The following is a 26,982-nucleotide window of genomic DNA, read 5'->3' as shown; positions in this document are numbered from 1 at the left end:
AGAAGCCCGCGCACTGCAACGAAGAGTAGCCGCCGCTCGCCGCAACTAGAGAAAGCCTGTGTGCAGCAACGAAGACCCAACGCAGCCAAAAATAAATAAATAAATTTATTTTTAAAAAAGTAGACTACTTATAAACATCTATGGTAGTTAAAAGAGTGTAGAAAATCCATGATAACTTTCTCAATATATAATTAGTAAAATCTAGAGTCACCAAAATAAAAAACAACTTTAGATGTCTCTAAATATCCAGGTCAATATTTTGTATTGTGATTTATAAATAAGTTTTAAAAGTCAATTACCACCATAGTGGAAAAGATAGCAACACAGTCACTGAACTGTCAAGCTAAAAATACTGTAAAAAGAAAATTCACTTTGTTTAAAATTGAAAAGGGTATGTAGACACACAAAAGCAGTGTTTTTCTTTTTATTTGCCCCCAGAGCATGACTGGGTAATGGACAATAAACACAGAAAGCACATCAAATTTTTGACTGATGGGTCAAGTGGTAAGTTGAGAAGGGACAGAAAGCAGTTTACAAAAGAATGACAGAGAGAAAAGGACAATTTTTTTTTTTGGTTTTTGGTTTTTGGTTTTTTTTTGTGGTACGCGGGCCTCTCACTGTTGTGGCCTCTCCCGTTACGGAGCACAGGTTCTGGACGCGCAGGCTCAGCGGCCATGGCTCACGGGCCCAGCCGCTCTGCGGCATGTGGGATCTTCCCGGACCGGGGCACGAACCCGTGTCCCCTGCATCGGCAGGCGGACTCTCAACCACTGCGCCACCAGGGAATCCCAGGACAATGTTTTAGTAAGACTTAGCAATGATTAAATTTACAAAATGGAAATACTGCCTCATTTAAAAATATACAAATTGTAAACGGTAATACACATTAAAAAATGTGTATTTGTTTTATAATACAGGGGCCATTATTTTTTATAATACAGGGGCCAGTATTACTACAAAGGAAGAAATCTGAATTTTGTAACACATTTCTAAAAAAAAGATCAAAAGCTAACAAAGAATGTATTTATACTTACTTCATCAAAGCAATTAATTTAAAGAAAAAGAAAGGAAAAGAAAATTGATAAATTGTAAAACTAAGCAAAGCAATACTCTCACACAGCACTGCCACAATGGTAATTAAACTGTTCATTGATTTCCTGGGATTCATTACATGGAATCATTTTGCAGCACCAGGATCTCATTAACAGTGAATGTAATATATTCTTTCATTCACAGCACTTGAAATTATATTTTATTTGGTAATCTCATATTGTCCCTTCACAAATAAACATAAAATCAATGTTGCCAATGAAGTGTGACCCATCTAACAGAAGCCCAGAAGCACTGTCCTGCAGGCCCAGGGGTGACTCTGGAGGTCCAAGGAAGAGGGATACCCCTACCCCGATGCACCCACTCCCACCTGCCCCTGGCTCGTGGGTGGAGGTCCAGCCCAGTCACAATCACCGCCATGCAGAGACTCAGCAGCCACCTAGGGAGGTGCATGGTGACGAAGGCAGCCCTGACACCTAGCACAGCTGCAGCACTACCCACAACTCTTTTTGGAACCATCAGGCTGGACCTAAGACTGGTCAGGGCCACATCCTCCCAGATGCCATTGCTGACAAGGAGTGACCAGATGCGGTCTCTGGTCTGCCTGCCTCCTCCAGGGAGAAGCTCTCTATAATTAAAAACAGGTTGTTAGATTTTCAAACCGTTGCAAGCAGGCACACCCTGGCTGGCCCAGAAGGAAACAAGCCTCCCCGTGTGAGCTACCTGAGGACCACATGGCAAAGAAGCCCGGGTGGCCGCTAGGAGCAGAGTGGTCCGGGGACCTCAGATGCAGAGATGCAAAGGTATGAGTTCTGCCAGCGGCCCCCGAGCCCCAGAGGAGAAGCATGGCCCCAGCCCACAGTGATTTCAGCCCAGGGGGACCCTGAGTGGAGGATCCGGCCAGGCCACACTTGGACTTCCGACCTTTAGGAACTACAAAGTAAGAACCTTGTGCTGTTTTAACCTGCAAAGTTTGTGGTAACATGGTTTGGCAGTAAGAGAAAACGTGTGATACTGTAACAAGGGTGGCACTTAAGGAAGACTAGACTTCAGGACACAGAGGACTGACCGGAGCGGAGGAAAGCTCGCTCAGGAACCATGCAAAGGCCACTGCAGGGAACCAGGTGGGCAGGGAGAGGACCTGGCAAGGGTGGCAATGGTGCAAACACAGGTGGCGTGAGGGGTCTTAAGGCAGTGACATGGGCCTTCAATATGGAATAAGCGGAATGGGTACAGCAGAGGAGCGAAACGCAATTCAGTGACTCCAAGAATAATAAAGCCCTAAAAGGTCAGAGGGAATTTAGGGTCAACTAGTCTCATCTCTGTCCTGATGGAGGAATGGACACTATCCCTGGATCTGGCAACAGGAAGCGGTTTCTCCCCAGGCAGCCCTGCACAGAAGGGCTCCAGCTGTGGGACGGGTCTCTCTCTCTCTCTCTCCCAGATCAAGTCAGGACGACTCCCTCGAAACACCTCCCTCTGGATAGAACCCTTGTTTCTGGAGCAACACCGAGTTAACCTCTCTTAGTACAACCTTCAATCATGCAAATGCCACTACCCACAGCCTCTGTCTCTCCAGGCATACTGTCCACGGGACCAGCCACGCGGAGCCTCCATGCTCCTGTCCACACTGAGGGACACCTTTTAGAGAAACACTAGTTTCTAGTATAACAAAAGCACTCAGCACAGTGCCTGGCAAGTAATAAGGGCTTAATAAGCAGTGCTCTTGGTAATTATTAAAATGCACTTCAAGATGATGTATTTTTCCAGCCACTATGCTTAGACTTAATAGTTCAAAGTGGTGTCTTAAGGAACTCTGAGAAACAGCAAAACACTTCACACAAGCTCCATGCGTCTCTGTCTTATAACGTCCAGGGGAGTGCCCAGAGTGCAGTCCTTAAGAAATGTGGACTAACCATGATAGTGATAAAAACAAGACTTACATTTGTGAAGCACTTTGCAATGCCAAAGTGCCTTTACATTTATTTAAGTCCCGGAAACATTGCACTTATGGGAAGAAAACATGAGAACTTTCACTTATATTTGACTTCTCAACCCTCTCTTTTAAAACACACACTTTGTATATCTTAAAATGAATATAATACACTGGTGTAAGAATACGTGAATTTTACTTACAAGTAACTTTGCATTTTTGTTATATATGACATATTTATATACAATAGCATAAATATTTTATAAATATACACACGTGCACTTAAAACTCTTTTACTGATAAAGTACACGACTAACAAACTTTGCAGAAGCTTGCTCTAAAATGAAAAGCAAGGCAAGCATTGGTGGATATTACGTCTGATTTTATACACGGAGATCCAGGCGTCAACCAGCGGCAGTGAACTCAATCTACCGTCTAACCCAGAGTCATACGCTTTAGGCATAATATTTGGCTCTCTGCTTTATGGGATGTACTGTAGCAAGTACTCCAAAGACTCATTTTCAGAAGAAAATTCCGCTAAAGGAAGGGAAGATATACACACGCACCACCCAGCTGATCACAAAACCACCACCAGGCCAGCAGGGCTCGCAGGACACCGCATCCCTGCGCATAACCCACGACGCCCCTGCAGCACGGGTCTCAAGGGGGATGGCCACAAGTCCCAGAGGAGGGAGCCCCGCGCTGCGGGGACGCCCCCTGCACGTCCTGGGTGCACGTGTAGCCAGGCTCCCCGGCTCCAGCTCGCAGTGTGCTTTCCAGGGCAGCCAGGAACCACTGAAGGGTTTCGCCTTTTCCAATAAGCAATAGGTTTTCTCGCAGCAGCAGCAGCTTTGTCAGGAACGATTTTTTTTTTTTTGATAAAGGCTCAATACTCTGAGAACTGTTGGTCTCTGAGCATAAGCATAATGGAGGCGCTTTCTTTTCTGAGATCGTCATTTAGAAATAACTCTAACGATTATATTAACACACTGGTCCTCTACATCCTGCTTTATCTCTGTCTTTCAAGGCCTCGCTATTTTTCAGCCCTGGCCCCAAAAGAATTAAGTGAAAAACAAAACTCCAATAAGTCAATTTGGATAGTTATCAACTCTGATAAAAGATCTGCTCAAAAGATTGAAACCACTGGCTAAATGAGAGTTTGAGATCCTCTATAGATTTCAAATTATCCTTGTGATCTATTACATCTCATTATCCTTGATAGCAGATACTATGCAATATTATAACCCAAATCCTACAAGCCTGTGATGAATCTCTTGAAAGCTCTATTATGTACAAAGCTGCCCAAGGACAGGCAGTTAATGAATTTGTACGTGGTTTTGTTCACCAGTGGCTCCAAGCAATGGAATGTTTTTGTTAGCAGATCTCAAAGTTCAAAATTATACAACTTAATTCAGAGGCAAGAATTAAGTTTTTTCTGATTTTCAGACGAGCATGTATTTTTACTTGGTAGCTGTACTTAATGATTTCTTCCTCTCTCTTCATTTCTGTTAACACTGTAAGCTTCAAATGGTTCAATGTCTAATTTAAGAGTTTTTAGCCTCCACAGCTTGGCGGTGTTCCGCGAACGTCCCGACGGTTATCTTACCCACACATGTACAGAGGAAGGTGGCGACTTCTACACTTATTGTTATGTTCAGATGAAAAGTCAATTGATGAGAGACACGGTATTTTCTTCTCAGCCACATTAAAGCCTATCAATCAGGGGGTAACTGATTACAAACCATAGCCACTTCTGGTTAAAAGATAAAGACTTTTTAGTGGAGATTTTTAATAACACAGCTGCAAAACTAAGAACTTGCCGGGCCTTCTAGTTTTCCCCTTTCTTTTTTTCTTACTCAGTGACCAGAGCTGGTCTTAAAAATCCTAAGACCAAATTCAAACCCCTAACTTCAAATTTATTGAGCAACACTGTTACCAAAATGAAACATTTAAGTACAGTCCCCAGGAAGCGCTGGGTTTGCACCCAAACAGCATTCAGAAAAGGAAGATGAAATTGCTATCTGGTCGGTGATACACATAAATAAAACACATAAATAAAAGCTGTTTATATCCAAGTTAATTATGCAACACCGAGTGAGGCCCTAAGAGTCTTCTTTCAATCACAGTTTTTCCTTGAACCATCAAAGATTTTCTACTTTGTCGTCCTATTTTTAGTTTTTCTTTTCAATAAAGAAATTTTTCTTTTCAATATACTTAATAACCAACACTTTACAACCTTATTAACTAACTAAAAAACGTTTCCATAAAACCGATGCTTATCAAGCTTTTAAGAAGTAAAAACACTTCTTTTGAAAAATGAGTTTGGCAAGAAGAAACTGTTAGTTGAGCACTTTTCATTAAAATAACGAAGATTTTTCTCAGTTTCGTATCAATGACAACAGGTGAAGGGTGACACTATACAAAGCAGACAGAGGAAATCTAGGGGCCCCAGGTCATCTAGTTCAAGTACAATACTTTTCAGTCACCATGAAACATTTCAACTATTATATCACAGTAAAATAATTATTTGTAATTAAAAGGCTAAGCTGTTCCAAATTCTACAAATGGTGGCAACAGAGTTCATTAGTTTTCTTTTTTTCCCATCAAGCTTCTGCTTTTTGAGCACCTATTATGGGCAGAACAGGAGCAAGGCCCTGGCAATGCAACAAGGCAGGAAGATGGGTGTGGTCCCAGGCCTCCTGGTGCCCACAGGCTGGTGAAGATTCAGACAAGCCAGCAGGCATGACCACAGAGCGTGGGAGCATGTCAGAGGGTGCAGTTGCGGACGGACGCCGTGAGGGAGGTGAAGGGCTCCCGACCGAGTGCCCGCTCACACTGAGCTCAGAGGTGTGACCGAAGGCTGAGGAGGAGCTGGCCTGCGATGGGGAATTGGGGAGACGTGACTGCGAGAGGCAGGGCGATGGCAAGGACAAGGCCGCAGGGTGACGGAGCGCCAGACAGACCTACCCTCCTCCCCTGCCCGTGTGAATACAGATAAAAAGCGGACCCCTGTATATTTTTTTTTAGCAAATCACTGATATGTTAGCACGCCCCTTTTCATTCTTAACTTCCCAATTCACTATCCACCCCCTTAAGATATAAAAAAATAATGGTATTGAGCAAAAACTATTTTTAGTACTTAGAGATAACCCTGTAACATTCTTTTAAATTCAATTCTGTAAGTTTTTCATTCCTTAATCTTAATAAATGAGATGCTACCATGTTTTGCTTTGAACTGGAAACCAAGCCCTTGATAATACCCCCAAATGCTAATTAGGCACCTGGGCATTTCTGACCTGCAGGTTTGGGAAGCAATCGTCTGGTCCCCTCCAGAGATGCAGTAACCCGCCCTCCACAGAAGAGGGAGGCCTGCTTGCGTTTGCAGAGTCTAAGAGGACTCCCAGGTGCCACGGTGATGGAGCCATCCGCTGATCGGGGGCAGGGTCGGGGGAACAGGCAGAGGGGAGAAGAGGCAATGACAGGTGAGAATTCAGATAAATTCTGTTTGCAGGAAGTTGCTGAGTTCCCACTTGATGAGAACTAAAGCTCTATTTTTTTCTGAAATGGAAAGCAAGGTAGTTGCTGAGAATGAAGATGAGGTGGTACAGAGGTGGCGAATGAGTTCTCCAGGTAAGAAGAGCTCCTCAAATATGTTCTGGGGACCGTGCCTACCAGGGCCCTCTGTTAAAATACAGATTCCTAGGCCCCATCCCAGACCTTGAGGGAAGGGGTTTATGGAGACGAAGCCCAGAAATCTGCATTGTAACAAGCGATTTGAGGAGTTTCAGAACCACTAAAGATAGTGAAGTCCCCTAGGATGATGGAATTTGGGGTGAGGAAGAAAACTTAGGATGCCAAAGCCTTCAGTGACTGTTAAATGCAACAAAGAAAGGAAAGAGGAAATTCCATGGGACCACCTGGCTCGTTCCCTTGTTTAGCTCAAGTTTCACTGTCAACCTAAAACCTACACTTTTCAAGGTAGTCTTGGGCTGGGTGGCCTTCCTCGCTGTACAGTCCAGGGTTGACAACTCCCCAGCACAAACTAGGGAGTCTCAAATGTGTATCTGATTATCAAGACGACAGGGAAAGACTGCTGACAGATGGCTACACGTCCACAACCACCACTGGGAAAGTGCATGTTGAGGTGGCAAAGCAGTCTTCATTTAAACACGTTACATGTGAAGTGCACGTGTGGTGTAGTCCCAGAGCAGACCTAGTGGTGCTGTTCTATTTTCTTTGGAAAACTGGAGGTGAAGAGGTGGGCAGCCCTGCATCCTCTTCCTGGGAGGGGATACACTGCATAATGAGACAGCCCGGGGGGTGCTGTGAGAATACAGAGAAGCTGGATACCGACAGAGTTAACTAGGCTGGACTTCAGATGCTTTGGCTTTTTAAATGATAGAGGTAAGAATTTTTTACAACCTCCCTTTTAGCTGTAAAGCCATGCCGTACAGTCCTGGCCAATGAGATATAAGGAGACATTCCTATCAAAAGCTTCCCTTCCCAAGTAAAAAGGCAGCATGGCTTGAGGGATCTTAGTTCCCTAACCAGGAATCGAACCCACATCCTCGGCAGTGAAAGTGTAGGATCCTAACCACTGGACCACCAGGGAAATCCCTAAAAAGGCCAAGTCTCATAAGGAGGCTTCTGCTTTTCTACACCATCCCCTTTCTTCATTCTTTCTGCCTGGAACATAACATGATGATGGGGGAGTGGCAGCTGTCTTGTGGTCTTGAGGACAAAAGCCACAAGCTAATGACAACAGAGCAAAAAACAGCAGCCAGCTATGTAGACAACATCCTTGAGCACTGGCTCTGGGCTCCTAATTTCAGACTCAAGAGAGTAATAAACCTCTCTTGAGGTTTATTACAAAAGAGTAATAAACCCTTTATTTGCTTAAGTCACTGTTCTTCAAGTTTTCAGTTACATGGAGCCGAGCCCATTCTCAACTCATAGCTTTTCCTCCTTCTCTTCTTTAAAGTCGTCAATGTTTTTTTGAGAATGATTATCATCCACGTGAAATTTATCTCTACATGCTTCGAGCATCTACCACACCTCTTACACTCACAATCAATCCAAATAACATCAAACTGAATTTAAAACAATTATATCAATAGAAAACAGAATAGCCGAGATAAATGCATTTTTCTTCTAACTTAGAACACTGGCTGAGGCATCTACGTGGCCCACTCCTACCAGAAACCAAATGAAATGATGGAATAAAAATGAAAATTGGAGAAAAACCTACATCAGCAATAAATTAAGAGAGGATACTAAAACCCTCAGGAGATGTTCGTTAAATACAGCGCAGATGAGTTGAAATTGAAGACAGCTGCTGAGAGCTGACTTATTACTTTCACTATTTGAATAGTAGAAAATTAGACTACCTTAATACCAAGTGGGAAGAAAATGGATAAATATGGGAAATAAAGGCTATCTGACGGGACCCTGTCTTCCTGGCTGGTGTGGAGGGTGAGGGGCCAGAAGCAGAGGCCAGGGTGGACCACGGCGACACAGACCCACTTCATGCAACAGCAGGACTGTCTGGAGGCAGCTGCATCACAGCTGGAGGGAGAGAAGAGCAGTCACAACAGAGCGAAAGCAGGGCCTGGCCCAGACGTACTTCTCACAGAGCCGAGGCAGAGATGAATCTGAGGACCTTAACCCAAAGAGCAAGCCCCCCACCAACACTGCTCCTGCACAGCGGGTATGCCCAGCAGGTGGGGGCACTGGGGCAAAAGCTGGGCACAGACACACTGTGTGCTGAGCATGGAAGCGGACGGCACGAGAAACCAGACTTGGGAAGAAGTAGGATGATGGCTCTGTGGTTTCAAAAACACGTTGGAAAAACCTTTTCAGAGAAAAAGTTCCCTTGCTGGTTGCCTCTGTGTCTCCTTTGGGCCACAGGAATGTTTTACCAGTAATGGAAACTGAGAGCCTCTATCCTCAAGCTTAAAACACAAGAGAAGTCCAACAACACCATGTCAAGCTGGGTGGTAGGTTATCATGTGCTTTTGTGTCTTCAGACAACACTACTTATTAAAAGAGAAGGTCATCAAAAACAGGGTGAGCACAGGGACACAAAAAGATATGCACAGAATCAGAATTTTTAAAAAAGTACAGAAAGCATTTACATTACGATCTTACTTTTGTTTAAAAAGCAAAAATATCTGAATGGCATGTATAGAAGAACATTCTAGAATACACCAAAATGGTTATTATTTTGAGAGGGTAGACTTAAAAGGAGATTCCATTCGTCTTACTTTTCTTATCTATATTTTCTATTTGTTCCAAAAGTAAACACTTACTAATAAAAATACTACTTTAACATTTAACAAGGATGTAAATATTAAGGTATTTATTTCAAAATACACATTAAAATTTAAAAAATTAAAATTCTACTCAACTAATATTTTTATGAAAATGAGAAAAATCCTTTATGCAGCATCTGAGAGCTAATGATTACAGCACGTTGACTTTTAAAAACTACAAGCAATCGAAAATAAAATTGTACCCTCTATTCTTGTCTTTTTTTTTTTTCTCCTTTTAATAAAAAGCAGCATTCTAGGTTCTAGGGGAAAAAAGATCTATACGCTGACAGACTGTAGTTTATATCAGTTCCATGGACAGCCTAATCTATTGGGTCCAATAAACGATCTATTTTAGTATTCTGGTCTCAGAAAATGTGTTGTAGCTTTTCAGCACAGACATTATTCAGGAAAAAAATTCTGCTTTTTATTGACACATATTAAGTATAAACTCAGCTGCGTCACCAAAGCTTCTTATGATCCTAATCCAAATAAAATTTCTTCACCCCAGTGTGGTCCTTGCAACAAACTCCAAAAACATTGTAAATAGCTCAGCTGGCAAGAGAAACTCAAGGGAGACATATTATTACTTCTTTATAAACTCATTCTTACTTCCTTTCACAGAAAAAAAGTATCTTTAAATGGCATTATCTCCTGCAAGCTTTGGCCCAGATCCTGGCATAAACGCCAAAGCATCATCCCACTGCCACCCTCCTATCCTACAAAGGAAATGCAAAGATGTCACTGTGTGGCTCTTCACTTAAGTCTACAGTTAGTTATCCTCGGCGTATTTCAGCTATAAACAGGAGGCAAAGAAAGGAAGACTAGTTCTCTAAAAGTGATCACGGACTCCCAGGTATTTCTGTCTCGGCTATCATTAGCTATAAACGAATTGCCCAAGATTTTAAGAGTCCAAAAGAAATCAATTTATAGATACAAGGGATTTTCTTTAAAAAAAAAAAAAAAATCCTGCTGGCTCCAAGACATGTGTGAATTCAAGTAATAAAATAAACAGGGAGGTAAGAGGTCAAATAAGAGGGTCGGGGTCACCCAAAGGGTGCTGCCTCTTTAAATGGAATAAGCAGAAGGAAATGACTTTAATTCAATTAGCTCGTCCAGAAGCCTGGGGCATGGAATATATAAAATGCTCCGAGGAGAAATTTACTGCCCAGGGCTTTTCCATCTGTGGCTGCAGGGGAGGCTGCTGCTCTCTGCCCCCTCCGAGATGTGTACCTCGCCTGTGCACATCTCTCCTGTGTGGTCCAGAGCCCCCAGGTGGCTGCTCCCGTGCCAGTGGCGGCAAGGGCTGCTCTGGCTCACGGGAAGTAAGGGGCGAGCTCTCCCACATCTCCAGGCCACTGGGGCTGGGCCTGGCCCTCTGCCTGTGCAACCCTTCCTTCACTTTCTCGAAGGGTGGTCCAGGACCACCGGCATCACATCATCTACATGCGTGCCAACATGCAGAGCGGTGGGTCCGGTCCCAGGCCTCTGGGAGTTGATCTCAGGGGACAGCAGAAGCCCCGTTTGAACACACGTGCCACGTATGCTCCTTAGCAAACTGACACCTGGGGACTGGTAAGTCGACAAGCAACATAAATAGAGCACAACATGTACCATTAAAGAAGGGATTTAGTCATGGCTTTAGATTTCAGACACCATGTTTTAAATATCAAACCCTGCATCTGGAATGCCTATTCAGATATACAGCACTACAAGGTACAGAAAAGGAAAACCAACACAACATCTGGTATGAAGGGAAGGAAAATGTGCCCCCAGCCCCCCCGAAATGATCCTAAACCAGTTATCATCCTTTCCTATCTGTCCCTAAAGAAATAAGCATTATGAAACAAACTTTAAGACGTTATTTTAAATTAATAATTTAAAGTACCTCGTTTGAGACTCTAACAAGAAACATTGATAATTAGTTCCTGACTTTGCAGTCTGTCAACGCTGACTTCCTAACTGCCAAATAAAAGAACTTCATAGCCAGGCATCTTAGGAGACCTCTACCATTGAAGTGTTGATCACTTCCTTTATGGACTGGCTTTCTTTTGGCTTCCGTGACAAAGCCACTTCCTCTTTCCCTTCCTCTGACCATTTATTTCCTTGCAGACTCCATTATACACTCTGCACAATCCTTAAAAGGGGACATGCCCCAAAGCCCTGTCCTTGGCCTTCTGCTCTGGTCACTCTACACTTGACCTCTGGCAACCCTGCTCACCACCACGGCTTCACAGTCAACCCTACACTGAAGACCGCTTGCTCTTCTGGCCCAGTGGTCTAGCTGAGCTCCTGTCCTTCACAGCCAGTGCCCACTGGACCTCTCCACCTGGATATGCCAGCAGCAACTCGAATTCTGTGTGTCCAAAACTGTTCTCCCCCAAACCTGGTTCTCCCTTCATTGTTCACATTCTTAAGTCTCAACACAACCAGTCATCCAGTCTTCCACAGCAGAAGGCCCCAAGTTGTCCTAGAGCAGGGGCAGCAAACTCAAGTGCCTGCAGGGGCACCCAGGTGACGAAGTTATTTCACTTATTTAAGAAACAAGTGTATAGGTCTTAACATGGTCTCTTCTACACAATTTGCAGATGTCACCCCATTTAAAACTCAGTATTGACCTAGGAAGTAGGTATCATTATTATCCCTACTTTACAGATGGGTAAACTGAGGCACAGAGATGTATGGAACTTGCTCAAGGTCACTCAACCAGTGAGAGAGAGGATCTGAGGGCAGGGACTCCAGCCCAGAGGTCACTACTCTACGTTCTCTCTCAGAACTGGGCTGCGTGGAGGATAGCAAGGAGCACAGTGCCCAGGACCGGGGAAGGCTTGCTTCCCCTAACAGCAGTTAAGACTCCTTGCAAGTCTGTGTCCTAACCCTTCTATCTTATGGCCCCCAGCACGCCACCACGTCTACCTGAGGTTCTGTTCATTCCACTTCCTTAATATTTCTCTTTCTCTCTCTCCCCACTTTTCTCTTTAACTCAGCCCCAAGTCATTTCTCAGTTGACCACCACTGATTTGTTTCCCATCATCCTTGCCTCTCACTAGTCCATGCTCTATAGCTGGGGTCAGCAAACTTTTTCTCTAAAGGGCCAGACAGGAAATATTCCAGGCTTTCCAGGACATAAGTTTTCTGTGGCAATGACTCAATTCTGCTGAGGTAGCATGACACCAGCACAGAACCAACGGCTATGGCTGTGTTCCAATAAAACTTTATTTACAAAATCAGACAAGCTTTGCTCAACAGTGTAGTCACCAGCTTTCTTCGCAGAGAAACAATCTACATTCCCGCACATGTGGGACAATCCCAGAGGCCCTACAAGAAGCAAAGCACAGCAGTGAGCTGGGAGTCCCAGGGCCTGTGTGTTCACTGCCCATCAAGCCCAGCAGTGCAGTCCTTCTTGTTTCCAGAACTGAAACGGAACACATTATCTTACTGCATCGTCACAGGGTAGTAGGTGTGAACACACAAAAGACAAGGAAATAAGCAGGATAAATATTCTGTGTTAACTGCAAATAAAAGAGAGACCATTTTTAGTACAATATGTTTAGGGTAATACTATTTACTATTCTGCGTAAACAGAATTCCAAAAATTTCACTTCAAATCCCAATTAAGTTGAAGAGAGGAAAAATACTAAGAGGGGACCCGTAGTTTCAAAATCATTCCTTTTGGGGCAATAACAAAATTAGCATTTTGTTTAACCAAAAAACAAACAAACCACTCTCAAGTAAGAATCTGACTAGACTGGAAAAACAAAGTACCTGTGAGTTTGATTTTGGACAGCCGAGCCAAAATTCCTGGCAAGTCATCCACACGCAGCTTCATCTCTTTCCACTGCTTTTCTTCTTTTGTCTCTGTTCCCACAGCTATAGAGCCTTCAATTACTGGGGTGGGTTCGAGTTCTATCGATTCTTTTTCATTTGGCTTTCTCGACAGAGACAGGCTTGGGGGTGAAAGAGGTCTCATCTCGTATATTTCGGCTTTGGCCTCATCCAAAGATGCTTTTTCAAGGAAAGGAGATGCCACTGGTTCCGGCTTTGGTTTCATTTGCTGGTTGAAGCTTCTGTTCAGTTGTGTGACATACTGAATAAAAAAGGTACACGTTACTCGGAAACCAAGGCCCAAAATGCTCTTAAATGCTTATTCAGTAGCACCTTCCATCAGTCCAACTTGTAAAATACCTAAAAGATTTTCCTATCTCACTGAAGTAACTTGTGTTAGAGTGTTACATGGGACTCACTCTACTAAGAAATATGGAGAATACAATTAACTGGTTTTTCAAATTCTACAGCTTAGAAAATCCTAGGGATTTAAGTTCCTTGAAAGAAAGATAAATTTATTTCATATGCATCTCCCCCAGAATTTCCCTCCATGTAGTACCAGAAACTGGAGGTTTCATATTCCAAATACAATGAAAAAGTTTTCTATAATCAAGAGCCAAGGCAACCTGTTGACTTTCCATGTTCCCAGGTGAACAGTGCATGCAGACATACTCAGTGGGGGACACAACCCAGGGCTCAGTGACCTTAGGGCAGTGGGTGTGGGGAAAGAATTGGATTTTAGAGTCAGATAATCTCTATTACTTACTAGCAAAAGGAGTAACTATGACTAATATCCTTGAGGCACTTTACAGTTTTATATAACATACATCTTTAGAGTTTATCGAATACGTATCTCATCCAATGTTCTCAAAAGTTGTTAAAAAAGACGGATCATTATTAGTATCTCTCGCTTTAATTTTCAGATGAGGAAACCAAGGCTCGGAAATAAACTGACAGAGAAAAGAATCAACAACTAGTTACTTATAGATGCTCCTGGGACTTGGAGCAACCTATCCTGATAACTAGTTAAGCAATTTTTCATTACATCACAAAGACTTGAAATTACATATACTCATCTTAGAAAGGAGTTACAAGCTCATGAATGAATTCCGAGTTCTGTTTACATAAAAAAGGCATTAAACATATTTGAGTTTCTCTTCTAAACATCCATTATCCTCGATCCCCAACTTTAAAAGTCTGAACATTTCTGGAAATTAAAATCTCTCATCAAAACAATGTGCTTCATTAAGATTTTAAAAGTTAAAGTGGGCATTTTAAGTTAAAACAAAAAAGGTGAGAGAAATGTCAAATAGGACTTCAGAGTATGAATTTGCTATTCTTTCCTGCTTGCACTGAAATCATGAGTTTTTAGCTGTCGTTTCTTCCTCCTATGATTCTTTGCCATTTGAGAAAGTGGCCAATGTAAGTTACCACACTGCCGATACCACGAAGTCGACCTGGACAAAAGCCTACTGAGCTATGTTACCAACGCCCACTGTAAAATGCCCAGCAAATCACAAACTCAATTTGTTTGAATCTGCTCAGAAGGGCATGTGTTTAAAAGACTTTTGAATACACTGCTGATGTTAGAAAACAGGAAGGTCACACGGTTAAAGCAATTATTTCTGTATTACTGATGTATTCACAGAACTTTAAAGAATTTAAAAAGATGCATCATACAGTTCAGCTTTTCCTAATTGTGGCCTAGTCAAAACACGCCAGCAGTTTTCAATCTTTTCCCAAACTTAATCAATAAGTTCAAGATCATACTTTAAAACTCAGACACCAGAATTATTCTGGTTTCAGTTAAGTATAAACAGAACAAGGGATTAAAGTTGTGGATAAACTTCAGACCACATGAAATAAAAGTCCTTTTCAAAGAGTACTTCTTAAAACTCTTCTTACAGTCCCCTCATACAGGGAAAGTAAAGGCAGGGAGCACAAAGTGAGGATGGTCTTCTCAACGTACCATGTGCCTGAGGAAGTTAAAGTGCTGAAATGTAACCCACTGTTGATTGACGTTCCTGAGAAGATGCAGGAACCTACGAGGTGACTCCTGCAAGGCTCTCCTTTCTAGATACCAGACACATCCTCCTACCCAGCCTGTAATAGAGAGGAAGGGGGAAAAAATGTTAAAATCGTTAATACTTCTCACCAAGTGATGACTGGACCTACCCAGAAGCAGAGCCCACACCACGGTAAGCAACACATGAGTGATGGGTCAGAACTTTGAAATGACCTGATCCAGATCTGTGAATGAACGGTATTGATCAGCTCTGCTCACCGTTTAAGTGAGTGTAATTCTCCAGCAGGGCTAGGGAACTTTTTCATCTCAGGATCATTAGGCTTTTATTATATCAAATGCTGAAATGACCAAACCATAGATCTTTTAAAGAATAAAATATAAGGCTTCCCTGGTGGCGCAGTGGTTAAGAATCCACCTGCCAATGCAGGGGACACGGGTTCGATCCCTGGTTCGGGAAGATCCCACATGCCGCGGAGCAACTAAGCCCATGTGCCACAACTACTGAGCCAGCGCTCCAGGGCCTGCGAGCCACAACTCCTGAAGCCCAGGCGCCTAAAGCCTGTCCTCTGCAACAAGAGAAGCCACCGCAATGAGAAGCCTGCGCACCGCAACGAAGAGTAGCCTCCGCTCGCCACAACTGGAGAAAGCCCACGCACAGCAACAAAGACCCAATGCAGCCAAAAATAAATAAATTAAATAAATTTAAAAATTTTTTTAATTTTTAAATAAGAATAAAATATAAAACAATCAGTTCAGTCACTTTTTAAAAAGTATAAAATAAGAAGCAGAATTTTTCTCAATAAATAACAGTAAACTGCAAGATATGTTTCAGATTAATATTTTGGCCATGTCAGGTAAGCCAAGGAAAAGGGAGAGGAAATAGCTCTCAATAAAGTATGAGTCTATGAACCTAGTTAGGAAGAAGCTATTTTTGTTGTATCCGAATTTGGCTTTTAATCATTTCTCTCTAAACCTTCTCTCAAACATCAACAAATCCAATGCTTCCATGTAAGGCCTCATCCTGGGCAAGCCTTCAACAGGACCACAGCACAGACCCCCCCCCCCCCGCCACCTTTCTTTTAAGTCTCTCCTTCCATGGCTTCCATGACCCTAAGGACCCCTGGTTCTCTACCGCCCGCAACTTATCAGTTCTCGGGTTCCTGCAGTGGCTCCGCTTGCTGTGTCAGCCACGTGAAGGCAGCTGTGTCGTTGCTGTTCTGAGCACTACATACTGTCCCTGAACAAACGTAATTCCAGGGTAATTGTTCATCTTCAACCCATTTCTAGAGTCACTATGCCTCTTTCCATCTGCTGAGTATCTCCATGTGGATGGGTTCTAGTACGTCTCTGAGAATGTTACTCTCACCCTTATCTTTACTCTGTTCCCTACTGCTGATAGAACCATCGCCTACTTGAGATTCCAGGACCACCCTGAACTCCTCCTTCATCACCTAATAATCATCAACTCCAGTCAACTCGGAAACACTGGTCAAATCTGTCCACTACTTTCCCTGCCGCTGAGAGATACAGACCCTTGTCATCCCACACCTGGACTACGGTACAGGCGTGGGATTCAAGCCACTCGCCCTGGCTTCAGTTAACTCTCTTTCCTCTCCAATCCAAGTCCCATAGAGCCAACGGTTTTCTTCTGAAGCCCGGAATACACATCACCTGCCCAAACCTGTACCTATGACTCGCTGTCTCGTGCTCTGCACTGCACGTGCCACCATTCCAGCTCGTGCATCTTCGCTGACGCTGCTTCCTTGCTGGCACGGTCCTGCCTTCCACCCGCTGCCTGTAAAATGTCGAAGTCTCCTTCAACTACCCTATCACTTCACACTGTTTTTGTGTGGCACTTCTTTCTTTCTTTCTTTTTTAAGATTTTTTGTGATTTGGACCACTTTTAAAGTCGTTACTGAATTTTTTACAATATTGCCTCGTTTTATGTGTTGGCTCTTTGGCCGAGAGGCACGTGGGATCTTAGCTCCCCGACCAGGGATGCAACCTGCACCCCCTGCATTGGAAGGCGGAGTCCCAACCACTGGACCACCAGGGAAGTCCCCTGTGGCACTTCTTAATGCAAATATTTCCATTTGTTTCTGCATCATGTTTCCTCAAGGGTAGGGACTCTCCTTTCCTCCCCTCTGTTACAACAGCTAGCAGAGTGCCTTCCATATAAGAATGAGATGATGTCTGATGACTGGGTCACCCACATCGCTCACCTGGACTGTGGGAAGGAGAGCTATCACCACCCCTCAGTAAACATGGCAATTATCTTAGACTGGAGATAAGTCCCTTCTTCACTGGAATCATATTCTCAATCCTCAGGTAAGTATGAAATGCTTATTTTCCACATAAATGAATATGTGTTATCTGTATATAGGTACAGGAAGGAACAGTAGTGCTGAAATCAGGCCACTGATTGAAATTTCCTTTGAATTCAGTCCTCTGATAGCAAGGGTCTGTTATCTATTTATTTGATGCTGCGTGTATTTCCTTTTTTGCCTTGACATTGTTCTTTGGGATAATACAACTTCAGTATTAAAAGATTATGTCGAGAAGACATCAAGTTTTATTGTTCTGGGTCTTAATTTCAAAACGAGTTTTGAGTTCCATTGGTCCAATGAGAAACGCACGTTCCTGTGAGGAAAAGAACCACTTTGGAAAATATCTCTCAAGATTATGTGGGTTAAAACTGAGACTTTACGGGGTGGGCAGGGGGGGAACAGCTAGGAAACTGTACTTTTAAATGATGAAAAAAACACTTGATTTAGTCAAAACACGTCATATCTCTATGAATCAGTGCCCAGAAATTTAAAGACATTTTGGTCCCATGTAAACAAATGTAGGTTTGAAGATACACATGGCTTATAATAGATGCATTAAAAATCTGGAAACAGGGCTTCCCTGGTGGCACAGTGGTTGAGAGTCCACCTGCCGATGCAGGGGACACGGGTTCGTGCCCCGGTCTGGGAGGATCCCACGTACCAGAGCGGCTGGGCCCGTGGGTCATGGCCGTCGAGCCTGCGTGTCCGGAGCCTGTGCTCCGCAACGGGAGAGGCCACGACAGTGAGAGGCCTGCGTACCGCAAGAAAAAAAAAATCTGGAAACGTATGATCTTATCCACTATTCATCATCAACACTGAGTCATGATCGTAGGGCTTTTAAAATGAAGTGCACACGACTTCCCTGGTGGTGCAGTGGCTAAGAATCCGCCTGCCAATGCAGGGCACACGGGTTCGAGCCCGGGTTCGGGAAGATCCCACATGCCATGGAGCAACTAAGCCCGTGCGCCACAACTACTGAGCCTGCGCTCTAGAGCCCGCGAACCACAACTACTGACCCCGTGTGCCACAGCTACTGAAGCCCACACGCCTTAGAGCCTGTGCTCCGCAACAAGAGAAGCCACCGCAATGAGAAGCCCGCACACTGCAACGAAGAGTAGCCCCCGCTCACTACAACTAGAGAAAGCCCGCGCGCAGCAACAAAGACCCAATGCAGCCAAAAATAAGTAAATAAGTAAATAAATAAATAAATTTATTTTTAAAAAAATGAAGTGCACAGATAAGAAGCTGAAAGGTCCTGAAAAGTTTTTAATGGCTATAAAATTCTTTGAAGCTTTAGAAGAACAGTCAGGCATGACCCCTAGATACCTGATACAGTCCCTATTTACCCTTCTGCCACCTTCCCCCCATGCTGCTTCCATATCAAGCTCTTCCAGTGGATCTTCCAAGTGGATCATAGCAGGTTGCACACACCACTTACTAGCAGATCTTTTGGCGATTATGTTCATAGCTTCAGGAAGCTAAGCTGTCTGTTAATTTCCCCCATACCTGCATCAAAAAGACGGGTCCAGCAACAAACCATGTGGACCATATGCAGTCCACTTACTGAACTGGGGAATTCTAAGTAGTCAGGCGGACCTGTCCTATAGGAAGCTGAAAATACAGAACTGAAAGGCAGAAAAGCAGCCAATCTTGAGGAACGCACACTGGAAAAACCTCCCTACAGAGGTGGTAATTCAAGCACTAAGAAAGGATGAGCTCTCTGAGAATGAGTGTCTAGGGTCAGGATCAAACATGCACAGTCGGGGATGGGAGAAGGCAACAAAGAAATTCAAAAAGAACTACAGACCCTTTCGATAAAATGTATCATTATGGAAAATCCCAGTCATACGCAATAGCAGAATACAATGAGCCCCCATCACTGATCCCCCAGCTTCAACAACTACCAAACCTCTGCCAATCTTGTTTCATCTATACACACTCCCACTTCTCACCCTCCTGCCCTCCTTTTGCACCAGAAGAGACCTTGGAGATCATCTAGTTGAACTGCCTTATTTAATGGCCCAAAGGGAGTCCATCTCCAACATGGGCCACCAGCAACACGTTCGTGACCCATAAGTTATCATCCTAAACTACGGGGGGGGAGGGGGCCAAAACAGTTCCCAACCTCCAGTTTAATAACTCCATCAGGAGAAATTTCATTCATTCACATGTAATTATTCAGCACCAACAGTGTACCCCCGGTACTGTGTCGGGCACTGGGGACACAGAGGTGAACCAGAGAGATACCGTCCCTGCCTGCACAAGGTTCAATCTTCTAGTTAGGAGAAACACGTAATAAACCGGTTATAAATAAATAACTACAGACCGTGCTAACCATCATGAAAGAAACAGGGTGATGCAAGAAGAGAGGGGCGGGGGGCTCTCCTTAGATAGGGTGGTCAGGCCTCTCTGAACAGGTAACATTTGAGCTGAAACCGAGCCAAGGGGCAGGAAAGTGCATCCCACTTTCAACATATAGCTGTGACAGGTCCTTGGCGTGGAGGGATTATATCAGGGACCACGCTAATGGAGAAAGACAAAAGTCTGGGGGTCAGGGGGTGGTTATGGCCCGCTGTCCGTGGTGGTCATCATCTTTATCATCGCCATCATGACGCTTTATCCTGGAACAAGGCTTCCGGGTTGGGGGGTGGGGGAGAAAAGCACTTGCCCGGTCCTTCAAGCGGGACGTACGAATAACGTACAAATGGCTAGGACCTAAGACTCTAATAAGCCAAGAGGCTCGTGGAGCCCCCAGGTTCTACTCCGTCCTCTCTCTCGCAGCCTCCAGTCTCTGAAAACTGAAAGAAGCACCAGACATCGCGCCCAGGGGGAGGAGGAGATGGAGACGGTGCAGACCACCGGGGCCCCAGTGCAAGACTAGACCCTAGCTCCGTGGCCTCTTCACGTCAGGCTACTCCAAAAGTCACTTCCCGCACTGGTGCCCCGCCGACCTCGCCAAGGGCTCCCAAGGTTGCAGGTAGGCGGAACCACGGCGTCACACGTGGCAAAGAGAAGAAAATTCCCCCAAAGTGGTGCCCGAGAACGGGCGCAGTACCTGTCATGACACGCGAAGAGAGAGTATGCGGGGATGCGGCCATCACGCACGAGTCCGGCGGCCCCCCGGGGTCCCCGCGTCCTCTCTCCTCACCGGCTGCTGGGTGCCGCCATCTTCTTTTCCCCGCCCCCCGTGAGAGGAGCGGGAGCTTCCGGGTCGTCACTTCCGGCGGGCGGGACGCGGAAGTGGAGGGCTGTGGCCTGAGGGGCGTTGACCGGCCGCCCGGCTGGAGCGCGCTGGGCCTAGGACAGGGGACCTGAGGTACCTTCGCGGGGCGCGAGGAGCGCGGGGCGGCGGAGGCTTCCGAGGAAAGGCCGCGCGCGACGGCGGACCTGCGCCTCCCGCCCCGAGGCCAGCATCCCTGGCCGGACCCGAGGGGCCTGGCCCTTGGGCAGGGCCGGCCGCGGGCTGCTTGCGGGCCGCTTGCAGATACCTCCGGGATACTTTTGGGCCGCCGAGGCGCCGGGAGGAAATGGTTTTGGGGACGGTGCCCCCAGCTTCCAGCCCCATCGGTTACAGCTTTACCATATTCGTTGTCAGATGCGGGGAGCGACGCACGCGGGCTCCTGGCCCCTGAGCCACGCCGAGGAGTCGTCAGGAGCATCTCGGGACGAGGAAGGTGCGTGCAGAGTTTAAGGTTCCAGGCTCCGGAGTGACCTCTGTATTCCTGGCTCCACTTTCTGGCCCCCTGACGTGTTGAGCAAATGACCTAAGTCCCCCGAACCTCGGTTATGTCGCTGTGCGACGGGGATCATAATAGCGTATGTCCCATAAGATGGTTGAGAGAATTAAATGATGTCTCTGCAGTGGGTACCCAGCCAGACTCCTGTCACGGCCAAGAACTGATAAGTTATCATTCGTGTCTGATTAGGAGGGCAGGTTTCAGCGCTCCTCCTTTCTTCCGGTTTTGGTGTTGGGAGTTCCGCAACTAACAGTGCACTGAAGGAAAAAGATTCGGCATTTGAAAGAGAAGAAATAGGTAACTGGGTTCTAGGAGGGTAATTTCTCTGTCTTCAGTGATAAGGTGATAGGTGGTCACGTGGGTCATCTCGGCTAGCATTGCCGGGCACGGGGGTACCGAGAAGAATGAGACCCCCTGACTGTATGAGAGCTGACACGGTACCAGTGGGGCGAGAGGGGTTGTCAGTTAGCAAGGTCAGTGTGATGGGGGTGATGTAGAAAGTGCTTCAGAAACCCAGGTGAGGTAGCGGTTCTGTGTGGTTGGTCAGGGAAGGCTTTGGAGATTCAAACTTGGTACTCAGTTGGAGGAACAGTGGATTTTTCCTGCAAACAAGGAAGGGAAAGGATATTCCCTGAAGAGGTAAACAGCATTAAATACTATGTTAAAAGTTTTCAAAACGCCTTGTAATTTTCCATGTGCTTTTTAGAAACGTTTGGTGTTGACATCCACAGGAAAAGGTAACCTCTTTTGAATAACAAGTTAAGGCTCAAAGAGTTTTATTTGCCCAAAGTCACCTAGCTGCTGAGTTCCAGACCAAGACCAGAACCTCTGATACCTGTTAGCACGTGATTTCCACCTTGCCTTATGGCCTTATTCACCCAAGCGTCTTGAAGAGTCACAGCCTCTGTGATTTGTAAAACACAGAGAATTTCAACCTTGGCTGCCTGTCAGCATCACCTGTAGGGCTTTAAAAATTACAGATGCCTGAGCCACCTCCAGACTTAAATTAGAAAGAGTGGGGAATGGATGGAACGGACGTATAATTTTCTTTTTAAAGTATCACAGGTGATTTTGGTACACAGAGCTGAGAATTACTAGATTCCAACTTTTTTTTCTTTTTTTGACAACACAGCTATGTCTAAAAGGTTGATTCACATGAGTGTTAATGTTTCATGTACTCCAAAAATATGAATTCCTGAGTTCTCTAGGTTTGTGATAGACAAGAAGTTTAATAGACATGCTCCTCCTTGGCCAACAGATTTTTCTCTTCATTTTCAGTTCTTTCCAAAAATGGGGGCAAGGTCAAGTACATGAATGAATGCATCAGTTTTTATTTATTGAGAGAAACCAGTCAGTGTCATATGGGAAAAAAGGCCTAAATGATGAATACCTTCTGTTGAGATTGGTCAGGAAGTGCATTCATTTGTAATTAAGTTAGCCTATGTCAATAATCCCAAAGCATAGTCTCCGGAAAGGTAATCCCTGGAGATACTTCTGGGAGGAAGAGAATCCCACTGCCCTGTGCGGTGAATTGGCTGCCTGTAGCTGCAAGGGAGGCTGAGAAAGCAGAGAGCAGGATTGTAGTGATGAGCTTAGGCCAGTCACAATCCATCCCCCAGACACAGTGCTGTCTGGAATCAAACCACAGTGATGTTAAACTAAGAAAAAAGTAGAGAATGGATTTTGGTTAACCAGCTAAAAGGGTGTGCCACAGTTTTGTTGAACCTGTTGTTTTCCAAACATTTTGGAAACAAACCCTTTTGTGAAATACCCTGAAAACTTGGGAAGTGCCAGCCTCTCTCACACACACACACAGCCAAACAAACAAACAATTTGGGGCTTGGACTATGTTTGTGGTGACAGTTTTCACTTATTCTAAGGTGAATCAGACTTCCTGATTTGCAACGATCTTACTTCATTTGACTTACTTTTCCTGGACAGGTTTCCTTAGAAAACGCCATATACAAGCTCTGCCCTTCAGTCACTGTAGATTAATAGGACATGTAGAGATGGACCTCAACAGCCATATAACTGCACCTTTTCATCTTACAGATTTGGAAACTGAGGTCCAGAGAGGTTAAGTAATTTACTCTGAGTGATAGAACTTTGTCTCCAGACACCCAGGCCAGCATTTTTCCATCTCATTATATTGTCTTTCTTGTCCCTGACTCTACCTGTGGCATCTTCACTAATGAAATTAAGTAGGGCTTCACAATTATATATATTTCTTTGACTTCGGATTTTTTAATTTTTACATTTCAAGTAAAATAAATATGTTTCTTAGATTTTTGTAGAATATGTTTTTAATTACCTGCTTATTTTGTTTAATATTGCTTATGACGAGAGACATAAAGAATTAAAAGCATTATTTTTAGCTAAAAGCATAGTTTTAATTAGCCCACAGTTACTGAAAGTTGAGTTGTATTCAATTTTATGTTAATGTGGTCATTAACCACAGTTATCACTTGCATATGTATTTTTAAACGTGATTCTGAATAACCAATGTAAAGCTATGTACTTTGTCTCTTAAAACTAATGTTATCACGATTTACCTAGATAATGGCTTAGCACTCAGTTAAAAACCAAGCTACCCTCAACTCCCACTTTGTCCTGTAGTGGATTTCCTTCAGAATTTGAAAGCAGAATCTCAGTTTCTCCTTGGAGAGTCTGTACTGAATCCAGTCTGCATTTTATTCCGTCTGATGTGACTTCTGAGTGGATGCTAACTCTCTCAAAGCCTTGGTGAATTTACTGCAGTAGATACAGACGTAGCTTCCTCTAGGCAAAATCCCAACCTAGTATGCAGGATGTAATCAGTTAGCACAGAATTATCCATCTAAAAGCAAAATAGATTTCAGAGCCCAAGGATAGGCAAAGGATCTGAATCGAGTTTTTCCAAAGAAGATATACAAATGGCCAATAAGTACATGAAAAGGTGGTCAACAGCATTAGCAGTCAGAGAAATAAGACTTAAAATCAAATTGGAAACCTGATGTTCTACTGGGGATGTAAAATGGTGCAGCTGCCTTTGAAAACAGTTTGGCAGTTTTTCAAAAAGTTAAATAAAAGGCTTTCATATGACCCAGCAGTTCCACTCCTAGATGGAGAAATGAAGACATACTTACTCAACGATAGAAAGACAGGGTTCTTCCCCTGGTCCCATGATGTTGGGGGTAGGTGGTGACAAGACAGGCCTGGTTTGCTTCGTGCTTGAGGGAGGCCTCCCTCCTGCTGTGAAAAGGCCGATGCTCAGGCTCCTTCCAGTGAGCTGGGCACCCACCAGATGTAGCTCTACTCACCAGCGTCAGGGCTCCCACATAAGTGTGTGTGTCCAGAGCCTCAGTGTGATAATAAACTGGTGTTTGCCCACGCTTGTCCTCCTCTGGAGGCTTAGCAAAGGTGACCACTGCTACAGTAGGCAACTCAGGTGTGGGAAGCGTGGAGTATTTCAGGACCCTGCCTTTGGCCGTGGCTTCATGGTGGTGATGCTGGGTCAAGTCAGGTCAGGAGACTGGTGTTAATTAGGCAATCGAAAGGGTTAAAAAGAACTCTAAGTGTCACAGAGGTAGCAGCTTCAGAAAGTAGCTATCACCTCTGTAACTGGATGGTGGGGAATGAGGCCAGGATTATTACAGCGTGGAAACCGAGAGGAGCAGGCACTGCTCTACTGATGCTGTGGTCTCTGCAGGGAACTGACCAAGCTGGATCTTAAGGTGTTGGGGAAGCTGTACGTGGCCTCAGCCGCTGCTGCTGGGGTGAAGGAGCACTGGAGTGAGGTGCCCAGGGGCGCAGGCAGACGGGAAGCAGGTGGCGGGAGGGACCCCTGCCCTCTCCATCCTGCAGCATCACTGTCCCACCTTGGCAGAGCCGAGCGGTGAGAGAGCCTGCAGGAGTGTGGTTTGCAGACTCCCAGCTCCAGCACCAGCAGGCACCGGATACAGGGTAAGTTTGGAGCCAGGACAGATAACTGCTGGGAGTTCTTAGGTGAACAGACGTTCCACTGTAAGTGTACAGATTAGGGTTTACAAATCAGCCTCCTATGAGCTTGAATAACCTAAATCAGTTCCTCAGATCTCTTAATAGTTCCTCCAAGGTGACCAGTAAGGATCCTGGTCCAAGGTCACTCCAGTCAGACATTACCCTCAGCTGTAACCTTTTCCAGCTCTACACCCCAGGGCTGATTCCATCCAGGAGCTTGGTGACATCATAAGTGGAAAGTGAAGTTCAGGAATGCAGGAAAATGAAACAGCCGCAGGGAAATGCCCTTGAGCAAATTCTGCTCACTGCCGCGGCCTTCCACCTTCATTAATCAACAGGCCACGATTTTAAGGGAAGCAGTACCTGCAGTCCAGGAGGTGAGCCACGACGGCCTCCGGTCAAACAGAGGGATCTCAGCCACACTTGCCCAGAGTTCCTGACAGCCGGAGAGGCCATGTGACCCAGTTCTGACTAGAGAGAGAGGAGAAACCTGCAGACAAGTTTTCTAGGAAAAACCTCATTCACTACTGAAGGTGTTCAAAGGGCAGTGCTCTGGGCCTTTCCCTTCCTTTCATTCTCAGGAAGCAGGGCTGAAAGTGGAATTTCTGGCACTGAGGCAGCCGTCTCGCAATTGTGAAGTGATGAAGAAACATGCCAGGGAAGGTGGAGTAGGAAAAAGAGAACCCAGATTCTAGATGAACTTGTTGGGCCCCTGCTCCAAGCCTGGAACATCTGTCTGCAGACTTACTGCTATAAGCATACTGTTCTGCTTAAGCTACTTTCCGGGTTTCCGGTTCGTCGCGTCCCTGATGGGACATTGAGGGGTAGGGCTGGGGAGCCGAGTGACCTGCACCAGAGTTTGCTGAGGAAGACGGCATGGAGAGGCAACCCAGATCACGCCAGACCGCTGAAACGCAGGCCGTGTCTAACAAGAATAACACAAACTCGACATGGTAGCTGTTTCCAATAGGATATAAACCCACAACGGTTTAAATAAAACAAATACAAGATGCAGTTTTGTGCAGACTAGCTTCTTACCTTGTTGCTTGGCTGTTTACTGTGCACCCAGTTCCTTTGCTGATGTCAAAATGTCCTGCTTCCCCACATCAGGAAAGTATCCCTTTTCTCTTTTCCTCATCCTTGGAATCTTGAAGCCTCGTGAAGAATATGGTGGAGTGCTCCAAGTGTAGCAGGAGACAAATCCTGTTGGCCACTACTGGTTGAGAAAATCATAACCCATAAAGAGCATCCCTAAACACCTAAACACACATTTTTTTATTAGTTAAAAAATAAAATGGTTCTTATATATTCTGGTAAATGACGTGTCAGTGTTATAAAACTAGAGAATTCCAAGGTACAAGGAAATTTGCTAAATGCAAATTAATAAGAAGAATCCCAGCAAGGTTATTCACAAAACAAAAATAATTAGCAAGCTACTACGAAAGCATAAACATCAAATCTTTTCTAAAATTAGTTATTAGTTCTCATCTATGGATCTTCTTTCTCCCTGCATTTGTACCTTTAAGACAATTGATAACAGGAAATGAAGATGTTGATTTCTTTTTTGAAATAAGTATCAATGCATATTTGCAAAAATATGCCATTTCTTTAGCATTTACGGTGCATTAAGTGCTTTGTCATGACATCATTTACTTTTCTCCAGAACCAAGATGTGTGTCATTCCCATTTTCAGATGAAGAGCTTGAGACCTTAAAAGATTTAAAAGATTAAATAATTTTTCCAAGTTCACATAGCTAGGAAGTAAGTACCACAACTAGAATTTAAACCTACCTGATTT

General features: G+C 44.6%; 1 protein-coding gene across 1 annotated transcript in view; it reads right to left on the bottom strand.

The window, feature by feature from the left end:
* Window positions 1–20,567, bottom strand: part of COX10 (cytochrome c oxidase assembly factor heme A:farnesyltransferase COX10) — a 108,386-nt gene extending 87,819 nt beyond the window's left edge. The window contains exons 1-3 of the mRNA XM_065897623.1: window positions 20,525–20,567; window positions 15,086–15,219; window positions 13,057–13,378 (exon numbers count right to left, since the gene is read on the bottom strand). Coding sequence (XP_065753695.1) covers window positions 13,057–13,378; window positions 15,086–15,219; window positions 20,525–20,567 — 499 coding nt within the window. The remainder of the gene's footprint in view (window positions 1–13,056; window positions 13,379–15,085; window positions 15,220–20,524) is intronic.
* Between the last annotated feature and the right edge of the window lie 6,415 nt (window positions 20,568–26,982).

This window comes from Phocoena phocoena, chromosome 19, assembly GCF_963924675.1.
Source record: "Phocoena phocoena chromosome 19, mPhoPho1.1, whole genome shotgun sequence".
Lineage (NCBI taxonomy): Eukaryota > Metazoa > Chordata > Mammalia > Artiodactyla > Phocoenidae > Phocoena > Phocoena phocoena.
This window is presented reverse-complemented; position numbering and strand designations above follow the sequence as displayed.